The sequence below is a fragment of the Genypterus blacodes genome, unplaced genomic scaffold, assembly GCF_046128005.1.
Source record: "Genypterus blacodes isolate CSIRO-AG114 ecotype Tasmania unplaced genomic scaffold, CSIRO-AGI_Gbla_v1 ptg000028l_1, whole genome shotgun sequence".
NCBI lineage: Eukaryota > Metazoa > Chordata > Actinopteri > Ophidiiformes > Ophidiidae > Genypterus > Genypterus blacodes.
In genome coordinates, this window is record NW_027466841.1 from 2,818,694 (window position 1) to 2,835,639 (window position 16,946).

At 50.2% G+C, this 16,946-nt stretch overlaps 1 protein-coding gene across 2 annotated transcripts; it reads right to left on the reverse strand.

Annotated features, from left to right (window-relative positions):
• Positions 1-1,738: 1,738 nt before the first annotated feature.
• Positions 1,739-16,058, reverse strand: kank2 (KN motif and ankyrin repeat domains 2). Of its 2 annotated transcripts, none has more exons than XM_076144138.1 (12): positions 15,924-16,058; positions 7,837-7,891; positions 6,235-7,620; positions 5,932-6,144; positions 5,721-5,832; positions 4,701-5,303; positions 4,518-4,605; positions 4,212-4,431; positions 3,948-4,090; positions 3,612-3,812; positions 3,412-3,510; positions 1,739-2,471 (listed from the first exon to the last, which is right to left on the reverse strand). In XM_076144138.1, the coding sequence occupies exons 2-12, from the start codon at positions 7,871-7,873 to the stop codon at positions 2,415-2,417; spliced, it is 3,159 nt and encodes a 1,052-aa protein (XP_076000253.1). In that variant the 5' UTR covers positions 7,874-7,891; positions 15,924-16,058; the 3' UTR covers positions 1,739-2,414. The 2 variants fall into 2 exon arrangements, with proteins under 2 accessions (XP_076000253.1, XP_076000254.1); XM_076144139.1 differs by lacking the exon at positions 15,924-16,058 and adding an exon at positions 14,936-15,092.
• Between the last annotated feature and the right edge of the window lie 888 nt (positions 16,059-16,946).

A 16,946-nucleotide genomic window follows, 5' to 3' on the forward strand; every position in this document is an offset into this window, starting at 1 on the left:
TTTTGGCTTTATAGCTCAGCTGATGTAAGTTGATTGCAACACATTTACGTATTAAACGGTTAAGACAGAGCTTTTCTACCACACTTCTCCTATTAAACCTCTGTTTAAGTTACTTCTCCACAGTCTTTTAGGGGAGAAATGTCACCAGCAGATACTTTGACAAAGCCAAACGCCCCAGTTTCTGTCACAGTGTTAACACCATCTTACCTACGTGACCCCACAGTAGGGGTCACTATCATGCCGTGCCAGCTGACTCACTGAGCACTTCAGTGGAAAATTAAGGCCCACAGAATACGTCATGCAGGCTGAATGGAGCCGTGCTGAACTTCAGGTCATCACAGAGGTGTGGTGATGGTCGGACTTCTCGCCTTTGAAGGTAAAAGAACCATATTCCAAAATATCGCAGCAGCTTTTGGAATTAGATTTTGTAGTGTATTCATGTCAAGTTTCCAGTTCTGACCAGGTTTCCAACAGGAAAAGGGATTGTTTGATATTGCAGGAATCAGGTTATTTAACAAAATCTTTTGAAAATTCTGACTAATATTGAATGCAACTAAATGTAAGTTTGTAATTTTGATCTTAGGCTGAAAACATAAAATTGAGGACCACATGAAATTCTAATTTTCCATAACTGAAACAAACGTTGGTTCCAGTAAATACACCATAAAGCATCAGAACAGAACTAGAGTACCTTTCAATGGACTGTATGGGGGTCTTGTATGGGGCAGTGTAGAATTGAGTTTGGGCGCCACCTTGTGGAGCTACGAGCGTCTGGCGAGCATTGGTGACTTTGTTCTCCCCGAATAAAAGAGAAAGTGCAGAATAATATCCAAGATAATCCAAAATGGGACGTTCTTGTCAAGTATTAATTGTGATTTTACATTTTAGTTTGGTTGGTTAACAATCTTAATTGTTCATTACTTGACATAATTATCCTTAAAGCTGTTATGATGTGAATTTCTACGTTGTGATACAGTGGCTGCACACAAAAACAATAGAAACAATGTGGTCCACATTTATTTATTCATTTCACCTAAATGCACACATTGAAGCAGGAGAAACAAAATCCAGAATTTGACATAAACCTTCATAAAACACAATCCAAGGCGCTGTGCAATTATTCAAAGCAGGTGTGAGCTGAAAACTTTTAAAATGTATAAAAAGATAGAGATTATTAAATAAAAAAATTGAAAGAATATAAAAATTCAGTCGCATAAAAGTGAGTATGAAAAGAGTGGAAAAAACTTTAAAAAGTAATATAAATTTTGACATCAATTACCTACATAGTTTAATCTTCAAGGAATTAGATTTTAGGCATAACTGCCAGTTTATAGTGACATATATTATTTTGATATTCATCTTACATCTTACATGACACGTCCTTTATAGACCGATGAGCTCAGTCACTTTCTGGTTGCCTGACTGATCTTACCAGTGTGACCTCACAGGAGACGACATCACCAGTGCTTTCATAGTAAAACAGAAACACCACAGACTTTCCTCACCACCGTTCAAAATACCTTCATGTAGAAAAATACAAAGACCATATAGTACCATGTCCACCTTTAGAGACAACACACACACACACCTTCTCTCCCGCACTGGTGACACAAACACCACAAGAGTCACACAGTTGCTATGAGTGAAACATCTTCTAGGGGTTGGAACAAAGTGTCTCGTCTGGTTATAAAGGTGTGAAAAGTTCAAAAGTTGGTGCCTGCAGAGAAATAAAAACCACGATTGTTGTTGGCTGTCCTGAATTCTGTCAAAATATTAAAAAAATCACTATCAAAAATACTCTAGAGTGAACAATCTCACGTATAAATGTGGATATACGGTTGAAGTGTGTGTTTCTGTGTTATATTTGTGTAGCACCAATCAGCAAACTATGATGCGATTGATCAAAAAGGACACTTGCAGGTGACGGGCTGGCTTACGTTTTCCATACATAACTGAGATGGTCGTGTGTGATATAATGAGATTGTACCACAGTTATGTTATGTACACATAACAATAAAGGCATAGTGCTCTACAAAGATCGTGTTACGGAATAAAACAAGAAGTGTGAAACAATGAACTGTAAAGCAATGAACTGTAAAATGTAAATGAGTGAACACATCTGACCTGTAAGTGCCATTAGAAACAGTGTTAACAACTGGATTATTGCTACACAACCACTCTGATGTGTGTTTGTTTACAACTACAGCACGTGTTCTTAAACAAGGAGACACATCTGCTAAAAGAATTGAATCACGATGACGTCATTATCTGCGGTCTATCCTGTATTTAAATTACGGAGGGGTGAAAATGACACACACACACGCACACACACATGCTCGAACACACACTGTGAAGTTCAAAGTGCGCTAACACTTGAGCGGAGCTGCAGAGGAGCGGCTGGCCGGCAGAGTGTCTCACTTTAAGTCACCAGTAGGGGGCGACGAACCCAAGAGAGGAGACTTCGGGGAAACCTGGACGAGGTTGGAAAAGGATCAGGCGTTAATAGGTAAGACGATTTGTGTGTGTATGTGTGTGTGTGTGTGTGTGTGTGTGTGTGTGTGTGTGTGTGTGTGTGTGTGTGTGTGTGTGTGTGCGCGCGCGCGCGCGCTTTGGAGGATGCTTAATGCTAACTTTCTGAATAGACAATTTTCATTCTTTGGTTGCAACACAAATTGCTGTATAAGAGCATTTGATCTGGAATTTATTCTGAAAAATATTTAAAAAAAGAATAAAAGTAAAAAAATAAAAGTAAAGTAAAATTCATATTATATTTGTAGATAATTTTTATAATTATCTACAAATTATTTATTTTTATAAATACAGTTTAAAAGATAAGATAATAAAATATGGAAAAAAATATTTAATTTAGTAAAATAATAACACAATTATACTTGTATTGTAGATTGCAATCATTTTATTATTTTTGTAATTGATTTGAGTGATATAAACATAAATGTAGGTCTGTAAGTATGTGGTGACATTTTCAATGACGTCTGTAAATCATTTTGTTTCGAGCATTCATTTCTCAGTAATTATGAATGATTTCCTGCAAAACATTACAAAAGTTCATTTAAAATTATTTTACTTAGCACTATTATGTTCCATCTAAAAGCCATCTCACAGCAATGAGCCTCTGTGATGGTGGCTGGGGTAACAGGTGTAGGAAAAGATGGAGACGTGACTAAAACAACAGGCGTGTCACCAAACAGTTACATTTGCTTTGGGATAAAAACCAAAATGTTGTTACATAACAGAATGTGTGTGTGTGTGTGTGTTTGTGTGTGTGTGTGTGTGTGTGTGTGTGTGTGTGTGTGTGTGTGTGTGTGTGTATGTGTGCCTGCTGCCTCCTGGGGTGAAGCTTTGTGTTGTGACATCAATATGTCTGAGTTACTGATGTATGAAAGCACTTACAGGGGACGGGGGCTTTGCAAAGTTGAGGTGAGCATACAGAAGCACGGCGATGTCATTCTGGCTGGCCTCAAGGGCGATGGAGAGCGCCGTGCTGCCGTCCTGTAAGACAGAGCCAGAGGACGATGGACGGCATGGTGAGACGAGTCGGCTGGACGCAGACAGAAAGGGACGAGGGACGTGTGTGTGTGTGTTTTTCTTACATTATCAGTGAGAGTGGCATCGCAGCCCGACACGGACAGCAGCTGACGCACGATGTCCACGTGTCCGTGCTCACAGGCACACATGAGCGCCGTGGAGCCGTCGTCATCGCGGATGTTGACCTGAGCGCCGCAGGACAGCAACGCTCGCACCATGTCCCCTCGACCGTGACTGACTGCTAGCATCAGCGCCGTCTGTCCGGCCTGCGCGCACACACACACACACACACACACACACACACACACACACACGTGCATTATTCACACGGCCTGCTGAAAAGCCTATAACTGGGGTAGAGTGGAGGTGCAATAAGGCTTAAGGAGCAGCAGGGGGCGCACCTGGCTGGCCTTGGCGTTGACGTCTCCGGTGCGCAGCAGCTGCAGGACGGTCTGGAGGTCGGAGTCGGAGTGGAACGCGGCCAGAGCCGTCAGCATGATGGCCGTGTATCCCGCTTTGTTCTGCTTGTCCGCGTTACACAGGCCTGTCAGGAACATGACAGATGATCATCAAGCACAAATGACAGACAGACAGACAGACAGACAGACAGACAGACAGACAGACAGACAGACATTAAGTTACACACACACACACACACCGCTCACCCGTATCCAGCAGCAGCTTCACCACAGGGAAGTTGGAGTGTGAGACGGTGTAGTGGAGCGCCGTGTTCCCGTTCCCGTCTGCCATGTTGATCACAAACTCCAGCAGCTGTGGGGAGATGGAGGCGAATGCGTCCATGTGGGCCTTGACGGCGGCCGTGTCTGCCGCTTTGTGACAGGAGACGCGCAGCCACTCCTGCAGCACGGCGGTGTAGGCCGTCCTCTGAGGGGACACAACGGGGGGGACACTTAGGAGACAGCGTGACGGATGCAGACGGACATTGTGTCCTTTCACAAATAGATACATACCGCCCCCTGCTGGCTGAAGGCATTGGGCTCCCTCAGGGCTTTCTGCAGCGTGTGCAGGGCCGAGATCAGGATGTCGCTCAGCTCCATCCTGAGGCAGGAAGTGAGTTCAGGTCAGCAGCACGCAAATAGCACATGTTGGTTCTCTCTCTGTGTGTGTGAGTGTGTGTGTGTGTGTGTGTTTACCTGACTTGTTGGGGTGCTGCTGCAGCGTCATTTGCGATGCTTTCAGCTGCTGGATTTGGTTCTGATTGGTTGGAGAGCACAGCTGTTTCTGATTGGATGCTACATTGCTGCTGGCTGACAGGTAGCGGCGTGGAACACGTAACAGAGGACTGTGTGGAAGATTCAGTGTTAGATGACGTGGACAGGGACGTGGGCGTGTTCTCCTGGGTGACTGTGCGCTCTGCTGGTGATTGGCTGATAGTCTCAGTAGGGGTGGGGCTGAAGGCGGGGTCAGAGACACGTTTCTGCCCGGCACTATCCGTCACGGGCGACTGGACGGCCTTCTCCTCTTTTTCGTCTTTTTCCTGCAATCTGGCGTCCGCAGGCACAGACTGGACCGGACTGTGGCATGTAGAGTCTGAAGGCGGGGCTGGTGGTGTGACGGCGTTCTGCTGAGGTGTGCAGTTGACGTCCAGTGCTTGAGACGCCTCCTCCTGCGCCACTGTCTGCTGGTGCTGGACCAACGATTCGGCTAGTTTTTCTCTGGCCTCGTGGTATTCGCTGGAGTCGCTCCCCTCGTCCGAACTCTCGCTGCTGCTCTCCGACGACGACGTGGACTCGTAGCTACGAGGCGAAAGAATGGTTTGAATGAACAATCTCTCATGTCTTCCAATATCAATAACAGGAGACAAGTCCGCTTTGATTAACAGGGAGGGAAACCAGCCCAAACTTTCTCCACCTCATTTTCGTGTTTGTTGTTACTGGAGCGCCTCTGCATGACATCATAGTCGGGTTTTATCTCCACTGCTCAGAGTTTAACTCATCATTTAACAACCATGTACGACACGAACAAAGCTCCAACAAAAAGATACATTACAGCAGCAAATATGTGATATGAGCTCTGGAGCCCTCTAGTGTTGTGTTATTGTCATTTGTTTACGTTGTGTTACAGCTGAACTGTTGCGGCTTCATTAAGGAGAAATCAAACCCGTATAGCTCCGCTCCACGCCGCCTGACTGATCTGCGTTCACTGATATTTACCCGCCGTTGACTCCGATGAACTGCAGGTTCTTCTTGGTAGACGGAGAGCCCGGCTCACCCTCGGCCTTACGCTTCATGATGGACCTCAGGGACGACTGGGGAGAGACCGAGGCTGCAAAGAATCATGTCGTCCAGTACATGTTAACAAACTTCACGACGATGGCAGAGAGTATGTGTGTGTGTGTGTTTGTGTGTGTGTGTCAGATGTTACCTGGCTTTGAAAGGCTCTCATGTGACTGGATGGCTTCTGTTTTTGTATGCAGACATTTCTCTCCTTCTTTTAAATGCGATGAATCCATCTGATTGGCGGCCTTACGCATGGCAACGGCGGGACTGGCGACAGGCACCGACGTGGACAGCTCGCTCCTCAGGAAGTCTCGAACCTGCTTGGAGTTGACCGCAATCGGCAACTCGACTGGAGCATCTGGGAGACGGACAGAAGACTTCAGCCTTGGACACATTTCATAAGGTGCAACTTACAAACTCATCCTGTAAATCCTGGCTCCTTCTCTACCTGCTGACTCTGGAGCATCAGCTTGGACTCTGTGGTGGCTCTCTGGGACGCCACCTGTTGGCTGAGGGGTCGGGACGCTGCAGCTTTCAGCTCGAAGCAGCGTGCCGACCTCCACCATAGTGGGCTGCTCCAGTGTGTAAACCTGGATCCCCACAGTTCTCTGGTCCTTCTGCTGGGACTGCTGGGTGAAGCTGACCAGCGTCTGCAGGCTGCAGTCCTGCGGCTCTTGCCAGCCAGTACTGGTGGCCATGACGGGATGATCTGCCTGAGGCGCCTGCACCCGCCTGTCCTTCTGAGCTGCGGCTACTTGTAGCTGCGCGGCCTGCAGCTCCTGCGCCATCCTCTTCAGCTCACCCTCCAGCTGACCCACTTGACTCCTGAGAGCTTCCGTTTCAGGCAGCAGCCCCAGATCCTCCTCCCGAACGCCAACTCCCACCTGACTGTTGCCACTCTGATCCTCCGGTCCCACACCGATGGTGCGCACTTCTCGCTTCCCATCTGGCCGTGCACCGCCCACGATCACCGTGTCCTCGATCTCACAGCCCGAGTCCTGCTTGGAGGCGTCGGTAGGAGACAGCGGCCCGGCTGCCTTGTTGGCGCTCTTCGCTCCGGCGCTTCCCTCTTCCTCAGGGATGTCGATGTACAGCTCCCCTCGGGAACGGCCTCGGCTGAACCCCAGCGTGTGACCCAGGAACTTCTGACTCTTCAGCTGGACACTGAGCTGCCGCTTTTCCTCCTGCAGCACAGAGATTTTGACCTGGAGCACCGGGATGGTCTTCACCTGCTCCTCTAGCTCCTTTATCTTCCTGAGAGCTGCTGCCATCTGCTCCCTGACGTGCTGCAGGTGTGCGGGCGTCGGTGACACCGGCGTGGACAGGCCCGAGCTCATGGGCGTGAAGGAGCCGCCTCCACCATGGGCCCGGTTGAAACTGTGCGCGCTGCTGATGGAGGTGTTGGAGCCCGCCATGCTGCTGTGCATGCTGCCCAGGTTGGAGAACCTCCGGCTCTCTTTCTCCTCCTCCAGTTTCCTGCGTGCGTCCAGCAGCGTCTTCTCCACTCTGGCCGTGCTGAAGCTGCTCCTCTGGGCGGTGTGGTAGCCCGGGGCGCAGTAGGAGTACGAGGAGTGCCGGCTGTCCACGCTGGCGTTGGAACACAGAGACTCTGTGGACGTCCACCAGGAGCCAGCGTAGCCATAACCGCGGGGCAGCGAGCCATAGCGAGGCCGCCGCTGGATCGGCACCTTCTTGATGGTGTTTCCCTTCTCTATGTCGTTAACATATTTGAGGAAGTCGAGGTCCAGACGGTAGCCGTAGGGGGTCTCCACTGAGTAGGGCGCCTCCTGTTCCTTGCCATGCAGGGAGGGGGGAGCTGGCGGGTTCAGTTTCCCTGCGGGGGGAAGGAAATCGAGTGTAAATAAACGAAAATCTGCGTCTAATCTTAGGCTCAGACTTCAAAAAAACTGCGTGAACTTTCAGCTGCTGCGTGTTTGTGTTTGAACAGTGAGACAATCGCCAAGTGAGGTACAAAGTGGAGCACGTAGAGCTCTGATCTGACAGATTAAAGCCTCAAACACAGGGAGGGGGGGTAAGCAGGTGACGGTACCTGGGAAGCCGGGGTCCATATGCAGCACCTGAGCCATGACGGGCCTGCGATCAACCTGCAGGGCGACAGGAGAGAAGGAGAAAGTCACCAACCAAACAAACAGCTTCTCCAGTAGCTTATCTGACAGAGAGCGGCTGTGTGAATGTGAGGGAACACCGCCGTCACTTCGGTTCCCCTCTCTTCATACGTATAGAGTTTTGTCGGTTTCTCCCGGCCGCGTCTTATTTTACCCCGTTTCGCTCGTTTCACAGTAGATTATGTGTTTGTTTCTGTTCTTAGCGCGGGGAGAGGAGAGGAGTTACAGGGGGAAAAGTTTCCTGGCAGCCCGAGAAAAGACGAGAGCGGCGAGTCTGCCAGTTACAGTTACAACCTTATTAGGAATCATTGGTGCACACCGACTTGCCTCTGGATTCAGGGTTTACAGGCCCTCTCACTCTCTCTCTCTCTCCCTCTCTGCCTCTCTGTCTCTCTCCCCCTCTGTCTCTCTCTCTCTCCCTCCTTCAGTTTCCTCCAAATCTTCCCCCTCGCCCTCCTCTGCATCTCTCTCTCTCTTCCCCACGTCAGCTGACAGTCAGGAGGTTTGGGCCGCGCTCTCTCTCTCTCTCTCACTCACTCTGCCACACTCGCCTCTCTCGCTCTGAGGGCTTCAAACCATTTTCCGTAGCGGAGGTTAGCGCGTTGTGACCACGTGTAAACAAAAGACGGTCTCTCTCTCTCTCTCTCTCTCTCTCTCTCTCTCTCTCTCTGAGGCCTCTGCGGCTGCGTCTCCCTGTGACATATTAACTTTCTAGGTCATCGTTTTGTGGGAACTGGAGGAAGTCATGAGTGAGCCGCCGCAGACATGAAACATCTGAACTCAGATCAGACGCTTGGACGGCGAAACCTGCACTTTGTTTTTGACAGTATACTCGGCTCCCTCCCCCAGCTTTCTGTTTCATCAGCAAGAACTGAGTCTCACTCTGTCTCTGTGTCTCTATCTCTCTCTCTGCCTCCGCCCCTCTGTCTCCCTCTCTCTCTGTCCCTCTCTCTGTCCCTCTCTCTGTCCGTCTCTCTATCTTGTGACCCTAGTCAGCTCTTCCAGCTCGTTTGTGGAAAGTAGGGCACTTGGAAACATCGACAAAATTAACTCACAATTTCTGAAGTCCGGCGGTCAGCAATTTGTCTTATCTGTGCCCCCTTGTCACCCTCTCTCTCTCTCTCTCTCTCTCTCTCTCTCTCTCTCTCTCTCTCACACACACACGCACGCACGCACGCACGCACGCACGCACGCACGCACGCACGCACACACACACGCAGATGGGGAGTGGTTGTGGAGTGAGTGTAAGTGAGTGGATAAGGGTGAAGGACACGCTGACAGTCGAGGGGACATGGAACCAAACGTCCAAACCAGGCAAAGGACAGTTTTCTTTTCTTTTCCATGAAGTTGACACACACACACACACGCACACACGCACACGCACACGCACACACGCACACGCACACACACACGCACACACACTCATATCCTTGCTCTCTGTTTCAGATGTCTCATTGTCCTCCCTGCTCAGTCTGTCCCTCATTCCTCCGCCCCACACCGCCCACACCGCCCGGCCTCCACATCTGCCTGTGCTACGGTGATTCAGATGTGTGTGTGTGTGTGTGTGTGTGTGTGTGTGTGTGTGTGTGTGTGTGTGTGTGTGTGTGTGTGTGTGTGTGGCTGGGGTGACCTCTCTCCCTCTCACACAGAGTGCCTTTCAGATGACATGTGAACAGAACCCAGTGTGCGTCCCTCCCCATTCTCTCCCTCTCTCTCTATCCCTCTCAATCTCTCTAGATCACTTTCTCTGGCCAGCTTCATCAAGTAATAAAACGCCCCCCTAACACACACACACCCACCCCACCCCCGCCCCTCCAGCTGCATACCATACCATACTAACGGAAGTTAACATCGCCTGTTCTTTTTACCCCCCCCCAAATTCCTGCCATTAGGATGAAGACCCTCGGGGGTAAGATGCAGGTCATCCAGCACCAATTACACGTCTGCTGTGTTGCCGTGTCACGAGCACAGACGTGTTACACTGCAGCTCCTTATCAATGTGTTCATTACTACAGTTACAATTTGGGGTAAATTGTGGACTCAAGTGTTGTGAGTTGAGATTTCGAAAGCAGAAATATGGAAAAGAATGAAGGAGGGATCATTAGGAATGATTAGAAACCGTTCGCAGAGCGTTTACGGTGTCACGTGTGTGTGTGTGTGTGTGTGTGTGAGAGGAACCAGACCACCATGGAGGCTTCGCTTCAAGGTCACTCTCCCACATTCATCACACACCCGCCGCTCCCACTCGCTGTATCGCCTCGTTACTATCGCCTCCGCTAAGGATCCCACCTCAGCACATCAGCAGGTCCAGATTCAAAACGTTCCCACCCGATTTTTCCTCCGGCTCGCCAAGTTGCGGACGTTTGGTGGCCGACACTTATTCCTGATTTGCTGAGTGAGAGAGGGTCAAGCGAGAGCGAGAGAGAGAGAGAAAGAGACAGAGGGTGTAGGTGCATCAAGGGTGTGTGTGTGTGCATGTTGACATGGGGATAAACACACACTCATGACAGGTAAACACTGGTTGCAAAGCCAGAGTGAAACATTCCAGGGGTTTTGAGTGACACTCCAGATTTGAGGTGGAGATCACCCAGAGCCACCTGTGGTGCAGCCTGGGTGAGCCTCTAACCACGCATTAGCAGCTCTGTAGAAACTATCACCAACCACAACACACACACACACACACACACACACACACACACTGTGCTGTGTGGCTAATCGATTCAAGGCTGTGAACCCCTCCCTGCCATGTCATTGGGCAATGTTTTCTGTCTCCTTGCCACTGTGACTCACACTCAAACACACGCCTAAATCACACACACACACACACACACACACACACACACACACACACACACACACACACACACACACACACACACACACACACACACACACACACACACACACACACACACACACACTACCCCTCTGGTTCTGTGGGAACCGCTGTCATTTACAAGGTTCACCTGTGAGGAGTTAAGAGAAAGGCTGGTTTCATGAGCGTGGATAACACACACACACACACACACACACACACACACACACACACACACACACACACACACACACTTGAAGCAGTGTGTCGACCCGATAAGCCGCACTGCACGATAGCGCCTGACGGGTCACGTATGTGCAGCCGACATTTTGTGTGAGGGTCTGGAGAGAGAGAGAGAGAGAGAGAGAGAGAGAGAGAGAGAGAGAGAGAGAGAGAGAGAGAGAGAGAGAGAGAGAGAGAGAGAGAGAGAGAATGCTGGCGACTGACCTTTGCAATAACGTCATAACAAAGTCTTGATATTGTTCAGCTCATTGTTAGATACTGTTGTCATGCCATTAACGGAGAGGGTGGGGTGGTGGAGGAGAGAGAGAGAGAGAGAGGGAGAGAAAGAGAGAGAGAGAGAGAGAAAGAGAGAGAGCGAAAGAGAGAGAAAGAGAGAGAGAGTGAAAGAGAGAGAGCTTTTCGACTGGAACGAGAGCCAAATCACAAAGAGCCATTCATTCGGCCTCAAGGTTCCACAGCTGGTTCTAATATAAAGCAAGGAGGGGCGTCTTAGAGAGAGAGAGGGAGAGTGAGTGAGTGAGTGAGTGTGTGCGTGTGTGAGTGAGTGTGTATGTCCATGTGTCAAAAAAAACGAGCTGCAAAACAAATGTTGCTAATGTGTCGTTATCTATCTGCACACTGACAGACGCTGGAAAACACACAAGTGCTCAACTCCGAATGGCCGAGTTCTCCCAGAATGCATCTCTGCTGGTTCTCCTCGTCACCTGACTGCAGGTACCTTCAGCGTCGCTCCGGGTTCTGCTTCCCGGCGAGCAGGGCAGGATTACAGACGGGCAGGGAGCGAGCGAGCGGAACGTTTGCGCGGAGGCCAAATACTTAACAAGTGCCGTATGTTAACAGAAGATGAACTCCCACACACTCCCACGCAGCTCGGATGAAAACACACAGACCCTCCCCCCTCTCCTCCCCCCTCCTCACACACACACACACACACACACATCAACACACTGTCTGAGGCCCAGAGTCTCCCACGGATCAACAAACACAGCTGCAGCACGTCATATGATTTATTCAGGTAAGGGCGCCGATAAAACCGAGTGATGGAGACGCTTTCAATGACTTTGTCTCCGCGGCGACGACGGACACGAGATACGCCAGTGTTAAGAAAAGCAAACGCCGGGGTCGGATTGGATTTGGACCCCGACGGGGCCAAGACGGGTCTGATGGAGAAAAGGGTTACAGGAAAGGGAGCTGCATCCGTCTGCTCCCCCGGGGGTCCAGAAACAACCGGGCCACTTCCTCCCGGCCCAGGAAGAGAGAGCGAGGAGAGAGAGAGAGAGAGAGAGAGAGAGAGAGAGAGAGAGAGAGGAGGAAGAAAAGGAGTGTGAGCAGAAGGGGGGAAGAGAGAGAGGTAGAGAGCGAGAGAGAGAGAGGGGGAATGTGAGAGAAGAAAGGCAAAGCTGCGAGGGGAGAGAGGAGGGCGGAGGGGGAGAACTTAGTCTTAGATGGAAACTTCTGGAATGAGAACACCATGACTGTTCTCCCACAGTATGAATCACCGCAAACCCCCCGATGACGGCGACACCAGAAAAGTACGGTGGCCGTAAAACGAGAGAAACGAAAGCCACGGTCAGATCTGCAAAAAGTGAAGTTCAGGGACGAGCTCTCCTCCTAATCTGCAGCTCGCCGGCTCCACCCAGGAAGATCAGCATCGCTCCGGCATTCCACGACTAAAAATAGAGCCACAATAGAGAATCAGAGAATCCAAGCGAGCGGCAGAAACTTTGTCTCACCCCAACACGTCGACCGTGACTTTATACCGTAAACGCTGTTTGGGCCTCCGAGGCCTCGAACGCGGACGAGGTTGAAATGTTACATAAAGTTCACAACAGGAGGTATTGTGTTGCTTTGTAACAGACGTCTTTGTGCGTCGTCACTCAGCTGCACAGACCGCTTCATTCAGCTCTCCACCCCTGCGACCGTCCCGACTGAATTATAAAGCAGAAAGTGCTGTTTTCGCCGAATGATTACGGCGACAACGGCCGTTTGTCTTGGCGATTCGGGCGACGGTGGCGGCTACAAATACACGAGTACGACCACGAGTACGACCACGGGCGTGACCACGTGTATCGCCACCGGATGATCTCATACCATCGTCACGGCAGCTTGGCGTGTTCCGGTGCTGCTGCTGGACATGTGGCTTTTGAATGATTCCAGCTTGGAGCTCGGGACAGTGAAATCATAACCCGCCGGGGCCGCCTCCCTCCCTCCTCCCGGACTTCTGGGGCCTTTTTAGCGAAAATGTTCCCGGGCCCTGTTTTCTACATTAAGGAGTGGCGCTGAAGCAGTCTGGTCCTGGCTCCAGCCGGAGCAAAGGAGGGGCCCGGGCTGAAACGGGAGCAGAGTAAACACCCGACAGCCTGCCATTGGTCATTGCGCTGACCTCCAACAGGAAGCTACTGAACGCGGGTGCGTCTGGGAGACGGGAGACAGCAGCGGCACCGAGCAGAGGAGGGAAAGGGGGGTGGAGGGTGGGGGAGACGAAAAGGCATTTAGGGAGAAAATTCCTCTGCGATTCCGGTGGGTGGTGGAGGGATTAAGCATGATGGGCGGAGGTGGGGGGGGAGTCGAGACGAAATCCAGACGGCGTGTGTGTAGACGGGTGGCGGGGGGGCCGGGCGGAGCGGCGTTGGGGTTAAAAGCTGGGGGTCAGTGTGCGGCAGAGGAAGAGCAGAGGAAGTAATCTTCCAGCGGCGGCGGCGGCGTGGTTAAGTGGGTCACTCAGGGATCTCATCAATGACTTCCTGAATCTGTGGACACGAAGACCAAACAAACATCCTCCAACTGAACTGAACTGACTGCTTCTTCTTCTGTGAAAGTTGCAAAGGAGATTGAGTCGGGCGGCTAAAGGATTTCTGTCCCCAGATCAACACACTGATCAGGAGCTTTACAAACCAAAACAAGACCTTTGACATGAATCAACACAGTCCAGCGTTCCAGCGTCCCCTTCGGACGTGACAGTGGACAGGTCGTCCTGCAGTCAAACTGTCCACAACCGTCTCATCTGTCCTGACCCCCACACAGGGACAGACGGTCTCACACAGACTTCATTAGTCTCGCTGAAACCAGTTAAACACCCGACGTGTGTCCCAGTGTGCAGATGGAGTTTATAACCCCGCATTCCACAGCAGCACCCCTGGGTCCAAATGCTGTACTGAGACAATCACATTCCAGCTCCACTCCTGACAGTGACTCCCTGGGTGACTCCAGGACAGAATTCCCAAAGCATCAACCATTTATGTCACACAGAGAAGTTAATTAAGAGGGTTTCCTTACACTTTAGTCCTCTCTGTTGTTGGTATTCCTCCAATTCTGGCGACTCCTATCAATAACGTCTTACATAAAAACTCTCCAACTACACTTTTTCTGACGCCGTCTTCACCTTAGGGGGTCTGACGGGGTCCTAAGGGGGTCAAACGCTCCATAAATGACAAGAGGCGACGCCATCTGCTGCCCGCTCTCTATCGCCTGGTAGGTGACTTCATACAGCCAGTAGCCAATTACACCACAGCTCTACAGTGTAGTGGATTGTCTGAAGTGGTGTAACAGGCTGACGGCTACACACCCACATCCTGCCAACCCCTTCACCAAAACAACATCTGATGCGTTTACTGATGAATCCGGACGGCGCAGCGCACATATCACGTGGAACATCTCGTCCTATACAGTCGCCGTGTAAACAAAGACTTCCAGTCGCGTCCTAAACAACCATACTTCTAAACAGAATGCAGTCAATCTGTGGCTTCTTCTGATTCTACTCATCTAAACTTGTTTTTTTATGTTTACTGCACAAATCGTGAGGGGAAGGGAAGTTATAACAGAGCTCATCTTCTTCTTTTTCTTATTTACATTAGATCTAATGATGCTGAGCTTGCAATTCTGCTGTGTGTGGCTGTAGGTGGACCTGAGGTGTGTGTGTGTGTGTGTGTGTGTGTGTGTGTGTAAGTGTGAGTGTGTGTGAGTACCTGCCCGTGCTGCTCTATGGCTCCTCATCCATCCCACTGTCCTACTCTGACCACTGACCATCTACTAGGCGGTGAGAGGGACAAATTTGAGAGCTTCAGGCTGCAGGCGAGAAAGCTGATGAACATCTGGAAGCAATGAGAACTCGCAGAATGCTCGGTCCCACCCTCTCCCCCGAGTCTTCTTCTTCTTCTTCTCCTCCTCTCACTCCAGTTTTCCTTTCTTGTGTGTGTGTGTGTGTGTGTGTGTGTGTGTGTTGTTGTTTTTGGAAATCATATAAAATAATGAGTTGCATCTGTGTGGGAGGAAGTAAAGTTCCATATGTAGGACAAACACGAATCAACAAACAGAAAGGTGTGGTGGACGGTTTAAGAGTGTGAAAATGAGAAGTTAGTCCCTTAAACCTCTTTTCTTTGTTGCATAACCTTGTGAGACATCTATGACGACACGTTTCTATACAGACTGGACACTATGGAATCAAATTCACAATTTTACTTTAGAGATTTCTTTCAGTTAATGGGTTTAACGCTGCCACGTGATAGAAGAGAAACACATGAAATTGCGTTATTTCACCGTAAACTCGCTTTATAGTGAGACAGACACACACTAAAGTGACTATTGGAATATTATGGGTTTATTATGAGGCGAGTTACTGATGATGCTCTGAACAAAAAGACGCACCGGAGGAAGAAGAAACAACGACACGGAGACAAAAACAATCAAACCCGAAGCGAGAGACGCGCTCATGCGGAGACAAATCAACCGAAAAACGGGTGAAAAGAGCGGGTGATTAGAGGCGGAATGTGGCGGATAAAGGCGCCGTTAGTTCGCGCAGAGGAGCGACGCTTCACAAAGGAGCTCCGACACGCAGAGCAGCGACGCGCCGCGGCGGCTGGAGCCATTTTAAACGCGGCGGGGACGCGGAGGGGGAACACCGGAGCAGCACCGCGGGGTCACGGCACGGTGCTGCCGGGAGATCTGCGCTCTTACCTGCGGTCCTCTGAGAAGCCTCTTTGCCGCCGCGGCCCAGGGGCGCTCACTGACACTCACTCACTCACACACACACACACACACACTCACACGAAAACACCGCAGCCACAGACGCTCCGGCCCCCCTCACCTCCTCCCCTCACCTCCCCTCCGCGCCCCGCCGCGCCGCTTAAAGGGCCAGTAGATGGATACGCGCCTCCTCTCCCAGGACCTTCCCTTACCTCCAAGAAGAGTCTGGTACAAACAACAAAGGCCCTTAAGGACATCCAAGCTCCTTTGAGAACATCCTCGGATAGCAACAGTTTCTGCCAAAGATCTCCAAGGACCACTGAGGTGATCCAAATGATCATGGCGGACTTTCCAAAACACAAAGGAGCACAAAGAACCTCCTAGGAAGGACTTGAAGGGCATCCGAAGACTATCACGGGAATTGAAGAGCCTTTTTCATGCCCTCTTGGAACATACATGGAGACGTATTGCTGCCCTGCATGGGACCAACAAGAAAGGACCTGCAAGAGCCTCCACAAGGACAAGTGAGGTCCTGCAAAGACCATGACAGGATTTCCAAAGAGAGTGCAGAAGCATTGGGAACTCAAAGCTTTACGTAAACATTCAAGAACATCCCAAGACCCACAAACTGACTTTATCAGATATCCAAGGTCCTAAAGACTCCCAATGAATTGAGATGGTTCATTCTGCTCTCATGAGGCTCTCTGTGATGGAGGAACCATTATCGCACAATCTTATAACCTGGAAAATGGAGAGACATCAGACATCATCAAGTTCCTCACTGTAAACACAGGATTCCTCATATAAGTCAATTAGACTAAATGGGCCGTCTTTAATGAGGGGGAGGGAGGAGGGGTCTTCCTATCCACACAGGAAATTACCCTGGACAGGAAATGAGGGCCAGGAAGACATCTGGCCTGAGAGTGTCTCCTGAGCTGTTATCACCACACGGCCCAAACGTATAGAATCCTGCAGACCTCTTGAGTTTAACGTAAATGTTTTGGTTTTGGTTAC